The sequence below is a fragment of the Caretta caretta genome, chromosome 4 (assembly GCF_965140235.1).
Source record: "Caretta caretta isolate rCarCar2 chromosome 4, rCarCar1.hap1, whole genome shotgun sequence".
NCBI lineage: Eukaryota > Metazoa > Chordata > Testudines > Cheloniidae > Caretta > Caretta caretta.
In genome coordinates this window covers 128,909,799-128,927,731 of record NC_134209.1, presented here as the reverse complement: position 1 = coordinate 128,927,731, position 17,933 = coordinate 128,909,799, and the positions used below count along the sequence as shown (strand labels likewise).

At 45.8% G+C, this 17,933-nt stretch overlaps 1 protein-coding gene across 2 annotated transcripts in view; it reads right to left on the bottom strand.

The window, feature by feature from the left end:
- The window catches only part of MAN2B2 (mannosidase alpha class 2B member 2), a 57,995-nt gene that overhangs the window by 420 nt on the left and 39,642 nt on the right, over positions 1–17,933 (bottom strand). For both annotated transcript variants that reach the window (XM_048848923.2, XM_048848922.2), the window contains 8 exons: positions 16,439–16,695; positions 11,602–11,793; positions 7,978–8,230; positions 7,762–7,872; positions 7,460–7,652; positions 6,729–6,872; positions 6,118–6,230; positions 4,109–4,226 (listed from right to left, as the gene is read on the bottom strand). In XM_048848923.2, coding sequence (XP_048704880.2) covers positions 4,109–4,226; positions 6,118–6,230; positions 6,729–6,872; positions 7,460–7,652; positions 7,762–7,872; positions 7,978–8,230; positions 11,602–11,793; positions 16,439–16,695 — 1,381 coding nt within the window. The remainder of the gene's footprint in view (positions 1–4,108; positions 4,227–6,117; positions 6,231–6,728; positions 6,873–7,459; positions 7,653–7,761; positions 7,873–7,977; positions 8,231–11,601; positions 11,794–16,438; positions 16,696–17,933) is intronic.

The window sequence follows — 17,933 nt, the reverse complement described above, 5'->3', positions numbered from 1 at the left end:
ACACACATTCATCATGTTAAAATATACTGTAAACTATCCACCTTTCACTCTCTGCCTCATGCTACTGATACTAGTCCTACCCTAATGATACACTCAGGCAGAAGAAAAGGTGCACATTTCCAGAGTGTCCATGGTAATGGAGAGAAAAATCCAACACTTAATATTCCAAAACTGCTGCTTTACTGAGGTGGCTCTGCAGAAAATTAAATCTGCTTCACTACGTTACTCAGAACTGTGAAAAATCCACATCCCTGAGTGGCGTAGTTAAGCCGACCTAATCCCCAGTGTAGACAGAACTAGATCGATGGAAGGATTCTTCTGTTGACCTAGCTACCACCTTTCTGGGAGGTGGATTACCTATGCCAATGAGAGAATCCCTCCCGTCAGTCTAGGGAGAGTCTACACTGCACTACAGCAGCACAGCTGTGACACTGTCGTGTTTTAAGTGTAGATGAGCTCTTAGTATCTTACCTGTTTGCCTATGTTTCTCAAGGTCATGCAGTCAGTGGCTTGGCCAAGATTACAATTCAAGAAACTCTTTTTTTTATATTAACTTTCAATATTAACTACTGCAACTTCTGTGTACCTTAAAAATAACTCAAAACCCAGAACCATAAATAGAGTAAGATGCTTTTAAAAAGGTAAAACACGCAATAGGTGTCAGAAACAACGTAAAATACCACCACCCCAGCCTCTGTGCAATACAACAAATACACAACCACAAATGAACATGAAATTAGCCCAAACCACGCAGTTTGGATAAGGAACTCAACTTCCCCGAAGTCTGTGGGTTTTCTGATCTGGGTTTCTAACTATCTCTTATATTAATTACAGTAAAAAGTAAATAAATGCACAAGCTAGGGTCTGAGCATTACTGTGATAGATGCCTCAGACACACTCCAATGAATATCCGGGGAAAGACATTCTAGAGTCAAGGACACTTTATATATTGGGAGTCTGCCTCAGGCTAAATGTTCTTCATAAATTTCAGTCAAAATGATTCAGCTATTTCTGAGAATGAGGCTAGGTAGTTTTACATGTAATAAAAAATTTTAGTGACCTCCTCTTTGAGAAGTTCGACCAGCCCCCTACTTTAGAGCAGGAACTTGAAATTTGACAGATGGGTGGCTTTTGTGCAAGGAATATCCCTTTTTGCCATGCCTGTGAAATTCTGCCCAAATTTGGCCAAACATTACAGATTGCACATGCAAAACTTGGCAGCTGAATTCCTATACATTCTGTCTGTACTGAGCATGCTCCTCTCTGGGGCGGAGTAGGATTTTCTCTGCAATTGCGGCTCTGGGCTGCTGTGAACCAGGCTGGGTCCAGGCTTTGGTACTGAGAGCAGTGAGACTGTCTCTCCTGTGCTCTCAGTGACTCCCAGGCATCAGGAGGAGGAAGCAGCCTGATTCAAAAACAGAGGGTGATGAGCTAGACCTTGGAGGAAGCATAGGGGAGTAGATTGGGACAAGGATTCTGAGAGTGGGGTGGGATACAAGAACACTGACAATCCAGTCCTCGGTCCAAGATTGCACCGACTGAGAGTCAGTGCACAGAATGGACAGTGCTCATTTAATGAGCAACTACTCAATATTTTGTTTTATTTCCATTGTTCAGTATGTGGCTCCAGGCCTTATTTACTGCACTATACAAACCCTGCTCATTGGCTTTCCAATGTGGCACATCACTACAGTATCTAAGTGCTTCAAAAACATTAATTTATCTTCTCAACACCCCTTTGAGATAAGGGGGAGGGGTATTATCATCTCCATTTTACAGATCGGAAACTGACAAACCCTGGGATTAAGGTCGAGTACCCCAAGTTTGGATGCCTAATTTGAGACACCTGGACCTGATTTTTCAGAGCACTTAGCATTATATAGTATTTCTATGTTCAAAGTACAGCTCCAATTGACTTCAGCTACAGATGTAAATGCTTTACTTCTGGAAATCAGACTCCAGTCTCAAATCAGGCACCCGAAAAATGAGTAACATACCATTAGTGACTACCAACGAGAAGTCTGATTTAAGTGACTTGTCTAGCATCACACAGGAACTCTGTGTCAGGGACAGAATCCAATTCTCTAGGGCAACATTCAACTGCCTTAATCATAAGACTATCCTTTCTCTTCCTGCAAGCCCCTGCCTCATTCACAACACACCTTCCAACTCCTGCAACAAAGGAGGCAGGGGTCCTACAGAAAAGAGCCTTCTTTACTACAAAACCAAACTCACTCCAGAGCACACCCATCCTGTGCAACGAGTGAAGGTGGGATCCTGTGGTAAAAAATAGTACATGACCATGTAATTAAAGACTGTTTCGTAATGCATCCTCATAAGGGGGCTGAATTAGGATTGCATGGGCAACCTTATTTCCGCGTTTCCTAACTTTTGAATGCTTGACTTTGCAACCATAATATTGATCTTTTAAAATATTTTTTTGGGGGAGGGCGGGTAAAATATCCTAGGTTCTTAAAACAAACAAGTGAAAAAAAGAGAATTTCCTTAATGTGGTATCATATTGACACTGATATGGGTCACCAGCATGGATGGAACCTTTAGATTCACTACACAGACCTCTGCCACTTGAGCTAACAAATTAGCTGACAGAAGCAGTAGGTTGTCATTTCCTCTATGGTGATCAACACTAGAGGGGGATGAGACACTTTGCTAGGGGGTTTCTCAGTCATCTGCTGACATCAGAGGAATGGTAAGACTCAAGAATCTTGAGTTCTATTCCAGGTTCTCAAGGGGGCTGTGCTCTTTTACCCTTTCCCCAAAAAGTTTGATGCCTTCTGCACCATCTCTGTCTCAGTTCTGTCTCTTCCTCACCAGCTTCTTATCCCAATTCTAGTCTCGTGGGCTTCCAGTCTCCACAGGTTTCTCGTCCCAGTCTCCTTGTCCAACCATTTCCAGTTCCACTACAACTCCCCTAGCTCCTCCCGCCTCTTTTCCCAGTTAGTCCCATTTCCCCCCCCCTCTCATTTCCTTGTCTGTACTATCTCTCCTGGCTTCCAGTCACTCACCACCCTACCCACATTCTTTGTCCCCATTCGCTCCCAGCTTCCCCCCCCAGGGCTCCTCCTCCAGTCTCAGCATCTGGCTTCCTTGGCTCCATGTCCCAGCCTCTTTGCCCAGCCAGTCCCAGTCCTTTTCCCACACCCTGGCTCCTCACACCCCATGGGCTCCCCACAGCCCACTGGCTCCCTGTCACAGTCTCCTTGCCCAGCCAACCTCAATCTTGCCACTCTCCCATCCCGTAGTTTTCCTCTCCCTTACATCCTCCCCGGCCAGCCTCCAGTTCCAGTATCCCACCCCACCCTCAGAATTCTTGTCCCAATCTACTCCCCTATGCTTCCTCCAAGGTCTAGCTCTTGTCACCCTCTGTTTTTGAATCAGGCTGCTTCCTTCTCCTGGTGCCTGGGAGTCACTGAGAGCACAGGAGAGACAGTCTCACTGCTCTCAGTACCAAAGCCTGGACCCAGCCTGGTTCACAGCAGCCCAGAGCCGCAATTGCAGAGAAAATCCTACTCCGCCCCAGAGAGGAGCATGCTCAGTACAGACAGAATGTATAGGAATTCAGCTGCCAAGTTTTGCATGTGCAATCTGTAATGTTTGGCCAAATTTGGGCAGAATTTCACAGGCATGGCAAAAAGGGATATTCCTTGCACAAAAGCCACCCATCTGTCAAATTTCAAGTTCCTGCTCTAAAGTAGGGGGCTGGTCGAACTTCTCAAAGAGGAGGTCACTAAAATTTTTTATTACATGTAAAACTACCTAGCCTCATTCTCAGAAATAGCTGAATCATTTTGACTGAAATTTATGAAGAACATTTAGCCTGAGGCAGACTCCCAATAAATAAAGTTTCAGCACAGTTATAGTCTGGCAAAGTTTTAAGCAATGAAAACATGGTCTTATAATGGGAAGTGTTAGGCAAATTTAATAATAGGCTGTGTTACCAACCCCACCTATAACAACTCTTTCAGATCATTTGAATCTGCTCAGTGAGACTGTTTCCTGAGCTGCAACATCCAATGAAAATACCATCAATACCCTGTCAACAGCCTGGGGCTTGAAAAAAGGAAACAAAATCTAGTTTCCCACCCACCTTTGCTTAGATGTTGTGCTGATTTCCATTTCCATCGCTCCAAAGTGTTTATGTCCCAGGTTCCTGTGAGCGACCGCTCTTCCACCGACTCCACTGTTCCCAACCCTTTCAGCAGAGACTACATAAAAAGAAACCCCAAGATATCCAGTTAACGTTACTTAAGGAAATGCCTACTGCAGCTCTCATCTGCTCAGTGAGCAGCTGGGCAAGGGCAGAATTTTGATCTGTAATCTCAAAAGGTTTAACACTCTCAGCAATTACTATCAGAGCTGTGTATATTTTAAAACCACCACAGATGATTCAGCACAAATGGATCCCCTTTTTAAGTCACCAGAGCACTTATTAGATACTGTGTTCTTGACACTGAAGAGGGCGGGCTCCTCTTTTGGGTCAACTGCCACATTCCTAGTCAGCCAGGATGTGTGGTGTCACAATCACAATCTCCTATTTAAAAATAAAATAAAAAATATTGCTACCCAAACAATCAAAAGGGGAAACTGTCTCTACAAGAGATACAGTCAAAGTGACCAGACACACAGTGCTGTCAACTGCACAAAACACAACTGGGGAAAAAAAATAGAGAAAAAATAATGTTTACCCTCTCTAAAGCTTTCACATTTCAGTAATCTCAGGTGCTACTTGCACCAACATTCGATACAAAGAAATCACAGACCGGTATCTATAACATTCAAGTTATCACAGCAAATATTATATTAATATCTACACAATAGGCCCAATCCTACTGATGCTGGTGCACATTTTTCTACTGTCAATGCGATGGCTGTTCAGCTAGGGTAAAAGCTAAGACTGCGAATCATTCACGGACGTCACAGAAGTCATGGCTTCCATGACTTCCTGTGACCTCTGTGAATTTTACAACGCTAGTGCGGCTAACCCCAGGACCACCCCAGCGGCTGGGGAAGCCCAGGGCCAGCACACTGGCCGCTCCTCTGGCAGCTCCAGGCAGCTGGTCCCTGGTGCCGCCCTGGAGCGGTGGTGGGGCCCTGGGCCACCTCCCACCCAGACCAGCGGTGGCCACGCCCAAACCAACAGCGGTGGGGCTGCAGGCCACCCCCCCAGCCCAGACCAGCAGTGATGGTGGCGGCGGTGCCTCAGGCCGTCCCCCAGCCCAGACCGTCGGCACCTTGGGTTGCCCCCCCTGCCCAGACCGGCGGTGCCTTGGGCCGCGCACCCACCCCCCCAGACTGGCATCGGGGGGGGCCATGGGCGGATCCCCCCCACCCAGAGCAGCAGCGTCAGTGGGGCCACAGGCCGCCCCCACCCCAGCAGTGGCAAGGGGCCCCAGGCCAACCCTGCTGCACCAGGACCCTGGGTTGTCCCCCCACAGCAGAAGCATCATCCCACGCTGCCTCCCCACCCCAGCAGCAGTTTTCAGGACCGCCCCCCTCCCAGCAGGTAAGATTTAGTCACAGGTATTTTAGTGAACAGGTCACAGGGCGGTGACTTTTTGTTTATTGCCCATGACCTGTCCATGACTTTTACTAAAAATACCCGTGACTAAAACAGAGCCTTTGTAATGGCTATTGCGGTGAAGGGTAGGGGAAAAAATTAACTCTAACCTCAGCTAGAGGCAGATTTTTGCCAGTAGTGTCAGTAGCAGCATTACTGGTCCATTTTTTGAGTAGTTTCCAATTAAAGGAAGAGGAAGGTTATGTTTTTGTAACAAGATTCCTCTTCAGCAGTCAAAGATAGGCTGAGGGCTTGTCTACAAGGTGGGGTAATGTGTTCTACAGAGGGTGATTTCTTAAGCATGCTAATGTGATGCATGCTATGGTCTGTGTATTAAAGGTTCCCTATTGCACTTTAACATAGCGTAGTTTGTAAAAGCTCTACTTTAAAGCACACTTTAGTGCATACCAGAAGGTTCTACATGGGCCAATTAATGCACAACACATTTGTGCATTTAGAAATCACACTTCTGTAGAGCGTATTACCCCACTGTTTAGACAACCCCTAAGCGGTGCTTTAGCAGGAGTGATTAATTTTACTTTCAGATTCACTGTTGCAGGCTGAGATAGCACAGGGTCCTCTCCCACTTCATACATATGCCTGATTCTTAGAAGTACACGCCTGAAGTCTGCCTCCTCTTGCTTTTGTATACCTAAAAAAAAAAAAACCATAACAGGTTTTATTATTTAATGCTAAAAACTCAAGGTTTCTGTTGGAAGTTACTCACCTCATATGTCTTGTCTTAAAGTAAGATTTCAGGAAGAGATTTTCAAAGGTACAAAACACAGGGAAACTCCCACTGACTTATTTACATCAGTAGAATCTGAAGGCCTTAATCCAGCTGGAGCCCCATTGTGTAGGTGCTGCAGGCATCTAGTAAGAGACAGACTCTACCTCAAAGACCTCATGGGGGATATTTTCAAAGGGAGTTGGGTGCTTAAATGGCCCTTATACTCTTTGAGGCAGGGTCTGTCTTTATTATACGTTTGTGCAGCACAGAGTCCTCTGACCTAGTTCAGGTGCTACTGTAATACAGATAATTAATAACGATAGTCACAAAATAAAGAAGGAAGAGAAAAACAGCCTTTGTAAGTGTTACACGCTGAGTAATCTCCATCTATAAATGACTTACTGCTAAAAGAGAACCTACCTTTGTAAATATTATGTAGCTGCTCAGTGTGGTTGGAGCTATATGTCCACCCAGGAATGCTTAGAGTCTGGAGATGCAGGTTAGCTGGGAGGGTTACAGGATCCCTCTGAACAGAATGAAGTTCTTGATGCAGCTTTGGTATGTCTATATGTGAAATAAAAAAACAAAGCTATCATGTAAAACATGGTTATGTCAAGAAAGAGGACCCTGGCCAGTGGCACTGCACTGCGTTTGGAGGGGAAGAGAGTGCCCTCCCACTGTCTGAACTAGACCAGGAGTGGGTGAGGCACTCTTTCTTCAGACGTTCTGAGGTACTAAGCGGAAAGCAGCATGACTTGAACTGGCTGAAAAGTATATTAGTGCCCCAGTAAAGCATGCTTCGTCAAGTCTTGCTACTGCTATTCTACTACATGTCTTTTTTATTTGAAAGATGTTTTAAACTTGGACTCAAAAGTTCTCTCAGTTAGCTACTGTGGTCAAGTTTTTCAGCCAATGGATGCCTAGAGTTAGGCTCCTAAATCTATACAGCCAGGAATGTGAATAAGTAGCCTCATTTTCAAAGGTGCTGAGCATCCAGCACTTCCTCTTAAAAGGCAATGAGAAATCGTGGGTGCTTACCTTGGAAAAGGTGGGCCAGCTGTTTAGGTGCCTAAATATAGACTTAGGAGTCTGACTTTAGGCAAAACAAGGGAACAATTCTTAGTTTTAAAAAAGGTAAGTAGAACAGTTACCTGTTAGCTCTCCATACATAACAACTGGTCTGTGTTCTAAAGCCAGAGCACTTGTCTGATACAGACCATCAGCCACAGGCTTAGTTCCTAAGATGAGCCAGAACAGTGGACGAACCACTGAGGTGTCATTCAAAGTGAGATTGTAATTCAGGTCCCACTCAAGGTTATTCCACAGTCTCCTATGAAGCATCACCTGCATGATGAAGATAAATGCCAGAACAGTCATCAGCTATCATCCTTTATTCGGATCATCAGGAGCCATGAAATTACTGTTTTATTGTCAAATCATTTTCATTCATTACCTCCACTTGCCCATTTCCTTGACTTGAGACACCATGAGATCTTTCTGCAAGCAGCATCAGCCTCATGCTGTCATCCTCAATGTAGGCAGTCTGGACCATAGGATAATAGTTCTGACGACACACAATAAATTAAACAACAAAAACATTAAGTTTGTGCAACGTAACAGAGCATGAACAGGATACACACTTGATTTTGGATTACAGTTTTATGCTTACCCGAGCCACTGTATTATTCACATAGGCCTTGTACTGTCTCTTCTGCATCTGATAGCCATTGTTGTCAGTGTAAAGTGTCTGCTTAGTGTTTAAATTTGTGCTTGTTCTGAGGATTGCCTCATGATTTAGTTCCAAAGGTCCAACTCTGTATTCTTGCTCTATCCTGTGACAAAGCAGCTTATCATCATAACCTCCTGGTATACTGTAGATTCTTGAATATGCCACATACATGTAATCCTGAGCGGTTATATTCCTACAAAACAAGAGGGTAAATAATGTGAAGTTTAGCAAGTTAAACTAATATTTGATTAGTTATGTCAGGTCACAGTTTGCATTATTAATGAACCTGCAGTATTTTGTCTGGATTTTACCTGCTTTGTGTAACTAGTGAAATGATTTTTAGCTTTTCAAATTTCAGAGATCCAATTTGTATAAATGGAAATTCTACAGTATTCCTTGGTGTCCCACATGTTGTGTGTGTGGGTGGGCAGGTGGGTTTCATTCATTTTACTACATGTTCCTCTTATTTTGGATTGTTCAAAATTATAGCTATTTTTCTGTCATTTCTCCTTAATACACTCTTGAATGGAAGGATATTATCTTGTTTTCACTCTCATAGTCATGTAAGTACAGACTACAGTAGACACTTCTATTACTATAGAGCAAAAAAAAAAATCCTTACATACAAAATGAACATTATTCAAATGGAAAGTCTATCTAGAACATATTTACTTTCTAGTTGAATTGCTGCACAGACAAGTATTGCAAATAACAATGTAAACAACATGTTTACATTCAGGAAAAGATATAAATAAACCTGAGTTCAGTTTTCCCATCTAAAGAACATGAATTTTCATACACAAATTCCATTTTATATCTTTTATGTGTACAGTAATTCCAAATCTTTCTTGACACAATAACTGCCCTTGTGCATGGCAATTTCACTTAAAGTAACAAAAAACTTCAATAAAACAATCATCAGCTAATAAAAAAATTAAAAAGTAGTTGGCTGTAAATACTCTTAAACAGAGAAAAAGCAGCTAGCTCTTCAGAGTTCACAGAAAAGAGATCTGAATGCCTCATTGTCGGGGACTCAGTTCCCTCTTTTGTCTTTAATTAGCTCTTTTTCCAATACGCAGATTGCAGCCTGTACTCTAATTAGAGACTTGTCGAAATTCAACCAACATAGAAGATTCAGGATCTCAGCAGACTTGAATCTTGTTTTTTAATTGCACCGTTACTCCATATGAAAAACAAACAAACCAACTCACAACTGAACACACCACATTTCTAACTCTCCTCACCTCAACAGCAAAACCCACAGCTGCACCATTAAACTAGGTACTGAACCAGTGTCTTCTTCACCAGCCACATGTTAAACATAATCCACTAAGAGCTGTACAACACACACGTCACTGTTTAGAGATGACTGGACAGCAGTCCGATGAAGTGAGCTGTAGCTCATGAAAGCTTATGCTTAAATAAATTGGTTAGTCTCCTAGGTGCCACAAGTCCTCCTTTTCTTTGTACAGCAGTGGTCACCAAACGGTAGATTGCAATCGACTGGTCAATCCTAGAGGATCTCCCAGTCGATCGCGATCTCTGGTGGTGCAGCGGGGCTGCTGCTAAGGCAGACTCCCTGCCTACCCCGGCCCCACGCTGCTCCTGGAAGCGGCCAGAGCAGCCGCAGGTGGGCAGGTATCTCCATCCATGCGCTACTCCTGCCTGCAAGCACTGCCCCTGCAGCTCCCATTGGCCGGGAATGGGAAGCTGTGGCCCATGGGAGCTGTGGGGGTGGTGCTTGCAGAGAGGGGCAGTGCGTGGAGCCACGTGCTCCCTCCCCCCCGGGGCCACAGAGGCATGTTGGCCCCTTCCGGGAGCGGTGTGGGGCTGGGGTAGGCAGAGAGCTGCCTTAGCCTTGCCGTACCTGCCACTGACCGGGAGCCACCAGAGGTAAGTGCTGCTCGGCGGGAGGCCGCACCCCAGCCCCCTCCTGGAGCCAGAACCCCAAACCTCCTCCTGTACCCTGAACCCCCTCCTGCCCCCCAAACCCCACCCTGAGCCCCCTTCCAGAGCCAGCACCCCAAACCCACTCCTACACCCCAACCCCCAGCCCTGAGCGCCCTCCCGGACCTAGCACACTATACTCCCTTCTACACCCCAAACCCCTGCTCCAGGCCTGACCCCCCTTCCAGAGCGAGCACCCTGTACCCCTTCCTGCACCCCAACACTCTGCCCCAGTCTGGAGCCCCCTCCTGCACCCAACTCCCTCCCAGAGCCCACACCCTGCACCCCCTCCTGCACCCCAATCCCCTGTCCCAGCCTGGAGACCCCTCCTGCACCCAACTCCCTCCTAGAGCTTGCACCCCTCACTCCCTCTTGCACCCCAACCCCCTGCCCCAGGCTCAGCTCAGAGCCCCCTCCCACACTGCGAACCCCTCAGCCCCAGCCCAGAGCCTGAACCCCCTCCCAAACCCCAATCCACTACCTTAGCCCAGTGAAACTGAGTGAGGGTGGGGGAGAGCGAGGGGGGATGGAGTGAGCAGAGTAAGGCTTTTGGGAAGGGGCGGCGCCTCAGGGAAGGGACGGGGTAGATCCTGGGTTGCACTTTGATTCAAATAGTGATCTTGGGTGTAAAAAGGTTGGAGACCACTGCTGTACAGGATTACTCCCACATGTGTAAAGAAAGGATGAAAAATTCAAATGCCTGCCACCGACCGGGAGCCACCAGAGGTAAGTGCTGCTCGGTGGGAGGCCACACCCCAGCCCCCTCCTGGAGCCAGAACCCCAAACCTCCTCCTGTACCCTGAACCCCCTCCTGCCCCCCAAGCCCCACCCTGAGCCCCCTTCCAGAGCCAGCACCCCCTACCCTCTCCTACACCCCAACCCCTACCCTGAGCCTCCTCCCGGAGCCAGCACCCCAAACCCACTCCTACACCCCAACCCCCAGCCCTGAGCCCCCTCCCCGAGCCAGCACCCCAAACCCACCTACACCCCAACCCCCAGCCCTGAGCGCCCTCCCGGACCTAACACCCTATACTCCCTTCTACACCCCAAACCCCTGCTCCAGGCCTGACCCCCCCTTCCAGAGCGAGCACCCTGTACCCCTTCCTGCACCCCAACACTCTGCCCCAGTCTGGAGCCCCCTCCTGCACCCAACTCCCTCCCAGAGCCCACACCCTGCACCTCCTCCTGCACCCCCATTCCCTGCCCCAGCCCGGAGACCCCTCCTGCACCCAAACTCCCTCCTAGAGCTTGCACCCCTCACTCCCTCTTGCACCCCAACCCCCTGCCCCAGGCTCAGCTCAGAGCCCCCTCCCACACTGCGAACCCCTCAGCCCCAGCCCAGAGCCTGAACCCCCTCCCAAATCCCAATCCACTACCTTAGCCCAGTGAAACTGAGTGAGGGTGGGGAAGAGCGAGTGACGGAGAGAGAGGGGGGATGGAGTGAGCAGGGTAAGGCTTTTGGGAAGGGGTGGGGCCTCAGGGAAGGGACAGGGTAGATCCTGGGTTGCACTTAGATTCAAATAGTGATCTTGGGTTTAAAAAGGTTGGAGACCACTGCTGTACAGGATTACTCCCGCATGTGTAAAGAGGATGAAAAATTCAAATGAGTATCTTTACCTGTAAAAATATTGCCTGATCTCTCTCATTAGGTTTCCAGAAACAACTTCCAGGCCCACTGCTTCTGATTCTTCAACAGCTGATCCATTTGGGGTAAATAAGTAGTTATCTGAAATGGGCCCCTTCCTCACATCTCCATTCACATGATATTCAAGAAACCCCTGAGTTACTTGGACAGTCCGGTTAGTCTTCCTGTAAATGTGTAAAGGGGAAAATGTATTATATAATATACATTGTGTAAGTATTATCTGCAACGCTTAATTGCAAGGGGAATGAGGATGGGAATCTTAGAAAATATCTGTTTCTTTAGCTAAAATGAATAATTAATTAAATAGGCAGCAGGAGATGAGGCCAGCAGGAAGAAATCATGGAGCAGATCCTCAAGGAATCAATTTTGAAGCACTTAGAGGAGAGGAAAGTGATCAGGAACAGTCAGCATGGATTCACCAAGGGCAAGTCAAGCCTGACTAACTTCATTGCCTTCTATGATAAGATAACTGGCTCTGTAGATGAGGGGAAAGCAGTGGACGTCTTATTCCTTGACTTTAGCAAAGCTTTTGATACGGTCTCCCACAGTATTCTTGCCAGCAAGTTAAAGAAGTATGGGCTGGATGAATGGACGATAAGGTGGATAGAAAGCTGGCCAGATTGTCAGGCTCAATGGATAGTGATCAATGGCTCCATGTCTAGTTGGCAGCCGGTATCTAGCGGAGTGCCCCAAGGGTGAGTCCTGGGGCTGGTTTCGTTCAATATCTTCATTAATGATCTGGAAGATGGCATGGACTGCACCCTCAGCAAGTTTGCAGGTGACACTAAACTGGGAGAAGTGGGAGATACGTTGGAGGGTAGGGACAGGATACAGAGGGACCTAGACAAATTAGAGGATTGGGCCAAAAGAAATCTCATGAGGTTCAACAAGGACAAGTGCAGAGTCCTTCACTTAGGAAGGAAGAATCCCATACACTGCTACAGACTAGGGACCAAGTGGCTCGGCAGCAGTTCTGCAGAAAAGGACCTAGGGGTTACGGTGGACCAGAAGCTGGATATGAGTCAATAGTGTGCCCTTGTTGCCAAGAAGGCCAATGGCATTTTGGGATATATAAGTAGGGGCAAAGCCAGCAGATCGAGGGACGTGATCATTCCCCTCTATTCGACATTGGTGAGGCCTCATCTGGAGTAGTGTGTCCAGTTTTGGGCCCCACACTACAAGAAGGATGTGGAAAAATTGGAAAGAGTCCAGTGGAGGGCAACAAAAATGATTAGGGGACTGCAACACCTGACTTATGAGGAGAGGCTGGGGGAACTGGGATTATTTAGTCTGCAGAAGAGAAGAATGAGGGGGGATTTGATAGCTTCTTTCAACTTCCTGAAAGGGGGTTCCAAAGAGGATGGATCTAGACTGTTCTCAGTGGTAGCAGATGACAGAACAAGGAGTAATGGTCTCAAGTTGCAGTGGGGGAGGTTTAGGTTGGATATTAGGAAAACGTTTTCACTAGGAGGGTGGTGAAGAACTGGAATGGGTTACCTAGGGAGGTGGTGGAATCTCCTTCCTTTGAGGTTTTTAAGGTCAGGCCTGACAAAGCCCTGGCTGGGATGATTTAGTTGGGGATTGGTCCTGCTTTGAGCAGGGGGTTTGACTAGATGACATCCTGAGGTCCCTTCCAACCCTGATATTCTATGATTCTAAGGCAAGTGCCTCTTGCTAAATATTTGCCATCACAGAACCCACTGTAAATAATTATAAAATAGTCACTGGCCTCTTTAACAATTTCATGCAATTCCCAGTGTCATTTTGTATTTTCAGCAAATCTAAATGTTGCTTAAGTTATTCCCATTAGCTCCATGATTTGAAGTCTTATAAGAGCAAGATTGCTTATGAACCTGGGTTCAAAGGTTCTCTACTGAATAAAAATTTAGGTCACATAATATAGGTCAAGCAGAATCTGGTCAGCTAAAGCAATTTTTATAGCTACATAAACTAACATAACCCAGGACCTGATATGCAGCCCTGGTAACAAAGGGGGTGGCCTTAGAGACCTGAGCACAGGATGTGGAATCAGGAACTCGCCAGTTTTAATACCAACTCTGCCTCCTTCTTCTTCTTGTGAAGTATGTAGAGATGTGCCACTTAGAGCTTGTACACACTACTACATATATTGCTATGACTATATCACTCAGGGGTAACATCTCTAAGCAACCCCCCTGAGTGACCGAAGTTACACCAAGCTAAGCGCCTGTGTGGACAGTGCTATGTTGGTGGGAGAGCGTCTCCCACTGACATAGCTACTGCCTCTTACTGAGGTGGTTTTATTGGGCTAACGGGAGAGCTCTCTCCTGTCAGCATAGAGCTTCTTCACCAGACACGCTACAGTTGTACAGCTGCGCTTCTTTAGCACTTCTAGTGTAGACTAGCCCTTAGTCTTCCAACTTCCCTCCCACATTCACCTGCTGCTCCCTTGTAAAGCAGGGAAAATACTTATTGACAGCCTTTGCTGGGGAGTCAGGAGAACTGAATTACTCAGTGATTATGAAGCTCTGTGTAAGTGTTAACATTATTAATGGGCCATTTGTGTGTAAAGCATTAATTTGCCACAAAACCATTAGCAGTTCTACCACAATCATTGACTCAGACACAGCAGGAATGAAGACTCCATGCAGTAAATTTGGTTCAACCGAAGGCTGGCACTTTATTGAATTTTTAAACCACCTCAAACACTAACTACCTGCCAGTGTGGACATCCAGCTAAATACCATGGGGTTTGGGGGGGGAGATGCTGGGGGAGGCAGGGGCACAGGGGATGATTACCTTTCCCCACCATTTCAAAACAAGCTTTAGGGTGTTCAACACCCTTGCTGATACCCCCACCACCCTTCCCTCGTATGAGGGTTTATACAGGGATGGCGTGCCCCATCAACCATACATCAGCAGGGGGTGGAGAAAAGTTATAGAGAGGGAAAGGGGAGAAGAAGAAGAGCCTTCAGATATAGTGTTTATTTATGTATTCCTCAAGCTTTTCCCATACCAAGGGACCTGCCAAAACTTCAACAGTAAACTGTAACATTTCAATATCACACACCACAATAACAGGCCTGAGCCACACAAATGCAGATCTGGATTCACAGTTTCTATCCTCCAAATTTCTAAGGTTGGTGTTTGAATCCAGATTTGTAATTTATCTCCATTCTAGAGAGAGGGCCCAATTTTAAAATGTGGACATGGAATCTGATCTTTCTCAGTGTTCAAATCCAGGGCTTTGGTTCAGGCCCATCTCTAATAATAATGCTTATCGCTTTCCATCTTCAAAGTACTGTACAAACATTAACTAGTAACTAGTTAATCCTCCAAATACCCCTGTGAGGGAGATGATTCTAAGCAAAAACACCTCTGTGAATGAGATCCAAGATCATTAGTAAGATGCATGTGCCAACTTGAAAACTATGGGCTGGATCCGTCTGCCATTGTAAATCAGCATAACTCCATTGAAGTCAAAGGAGCTACGGCAATTTAAACCATATAAGGATCCGGACCTGTAAACCGACAGATGTATTCAGTTAGTTTGCACTCTTGGTCAGTTTTTTGGTTTTATTTCCTTTTATTTAAATATAAATAAATAAAAGGAACGTCAAGTTCTCTTTAAGAAGTTCTCTATGTTTGCATCCTAGAGCTAGCAGTTTTAGAGAATACAGTAGGAATTACTGATGGGGAGGAGAGCACTTGGCTATCGTTACATCATGTGAGATCATATAAATTCACTGTAGATTCGTATTGTATCTGCAACAGGATGTACTAGTATAAGAGGAAAGGGGGCCAGAGGACCCAATTTCTGGGGTATTGGAATAAACAAAGACCCAGAAAATGGCCGGTAGAACAAGTGAGGAAGCAGGACCGGGGTACTGGGAGTTGGATGAGGGGAGAAAAACCCCCGGACACTGTTCCTTTAAGGGCCCAGGATCAGGAGCCCTGTAGTGTGAGGTGGGGCAGGTTTCCCCTCTCTCCTAGCAATCAGGAGGACCATTCTGGAGGACGGCAGTATATAGACTGCCTTCTCTCCCAGAACAGGGAGACACTGAAGAAGGAGGAAGCCAGGGCCAGAGGGCTGAGCTCCAGACAGAAAGGGTTGGCACTGATGGCTTTGGGTGGTGCAGACTGGAAGAGGAAGAGCTCTCGGCATGGCAGAAGAACTGGAGCTAAGTATGAACTGTTGAATTGTGATGATGGACTTTATGTTGGGGGCTCACTGGGAATTATTTTGTAATTAAGGACTCTGAGGACTGCGTGAACTTTATCTGATGTTAAACCAGCCCAGGGAAGGCGTGCTGTGAACCACATCAGAGACTGTGTGGAGTGTTTAAGGGCCCATCAGAGGGGGCTCATGAGCAGGGTGCCTGCAAAGCCACAAGGGGGCACTTGGGCACCCTGTTATAGTATCTATTTTAAATATACTTGATCTCCTAAAGTTAGTACATTATAAAATCTAAGTTAGTTAACCATAATATTTTGGGGAAGTTCTATGGCCTGTGCTATACAGGAGGTCAGACTAGATGATCACAGTGATACTTCTGGCCTTGGAATTATGAATCAATGAACATTTCACTGACTACACAGATTCAATACCACAGGGGAAAAAAGTAGTTTAGGAATAAGACCATTCATTAGCTCACTTCACAAAATGAGCAGAAGGGAGAAGTTTTCAAGTCCTTTGATTGTAAAGCACTCTTGTTAGTCGTTAATCCACAGAGGATAATATGTGATCAAGTATCTGGATTTCCTTTTTTAAAAAGTTTTGCTTATCATAAAATGCTGTTTGACTAAAATGAAAAATGCTGGTAGCCTCACCTGTCAGTAATGCTGTGCATTAGATTAGTATTTTGGTCCAACATCACTGTGTAGCAGTCGTTAAGCACAGGAATCAGCCATCTACTCTGATGATCAGCATGCTTTATGACTTTTCGTCCATATTTAACTGATCTCGCAATGAATGCAGATTCCTTGTCAGCTGATAACTTAACGCTGTATCTTCGGTAACTGAGACTACTTAATGTGACAAGAATATACAGATCATAGGTAGAGGGGGATTCTGCTGAGCTTTGGATCTGCAAGTTAAGAGAGAGAATGATGTTGTATTACAGAGCTAATTGATATATGTCTAACGTGCATATTTGAAAAGTCTCACTTAGTATCTTCACATGAGAATTTCCAAACATGTTCACCTTTAAAATTTAGAATTATGATGTTCTTTTTTTCTGTTTTGATAAGAGGGGAGTTATTTAGCAACCTCAATTTAAGATTCACAGTTTTGTTTGGGATTAAATATTAGTGTCAAACTATGAGATTATTTAACATTTTAATGAACTCCTTGCCAACATGAAATCAAAGCTATTGATTTAAATGAGTGCAACAGTCCTTCAAATCCATCTTAAAATACCAGTGTAATTGAAAAAACAAAAACAAAAGCAAACCTCGCTTGAAACTAACAAAAAAGATGTTGACAGAAAAATGATTGGAACATCTCGGGGGTTCCTCGGAGGCTGCCTACACACTTCAAAATTGTGTTTTAAATCACTGTTTCCCAAACAGTGGATCCCAACCTACCAATGATCATGGAAAGGTTCTGGATCGGTCCCCACATCCAGGACTGGATTAACCCATCACTGGGCCCTGGCCTAGACAAACACAATTCTTCCAGTCTGGCGTGGATGGGGTGGGTGAAGAGCAAGCCTGTCGCACACCCATTCTCTAGTAGTGGTTCCTGTCCTGCAGGTCTGGGCCTGCTCTCCTGCTCTGAGCATTGGGACCTGGCACCCAGGGTTGCAGTGCCAAGGTTTGCAGATTTAGCCCAAGTGCTCCTCCATCATGGCGGAGGGGAGGCAGGGACAAACCTGACTGGTGCTGTGAACCCGCGTGCCAGGTTGCAACGCCACTCACTGAAATTTGATCTGGACGCCCCTCCAAACCTGAGTGATGTTTCAATCTTGTTCAGCAAGTCGACATGCCTGGAGGAGGGAGCCGGGCCCAGCCCCGCAGGACAGAAACTGCAACTGTGGGAGAGCGGGCCCGCCCTGCACTCATCCAATTCCACACACTCCTCCCTTGGGGCCTCTTTTGTTTCCTTAACATGCCAAATAATTTCAAATCCTTGTAAAATATACAGGATCCTCCCCTTTGTCCTTAACATTATACATTTTGGTGATACTTTCTGTTTTGGGAAAGTAAATTGGACTGAATAACTGAGATTTATAGGCAGGGTGCTTAATTACATGAGCAACTGGGGAAAAACCAATATAATCATGTTGTTGTTTCTAATTTACAGGAGAAGCTATCATGTCTTGCT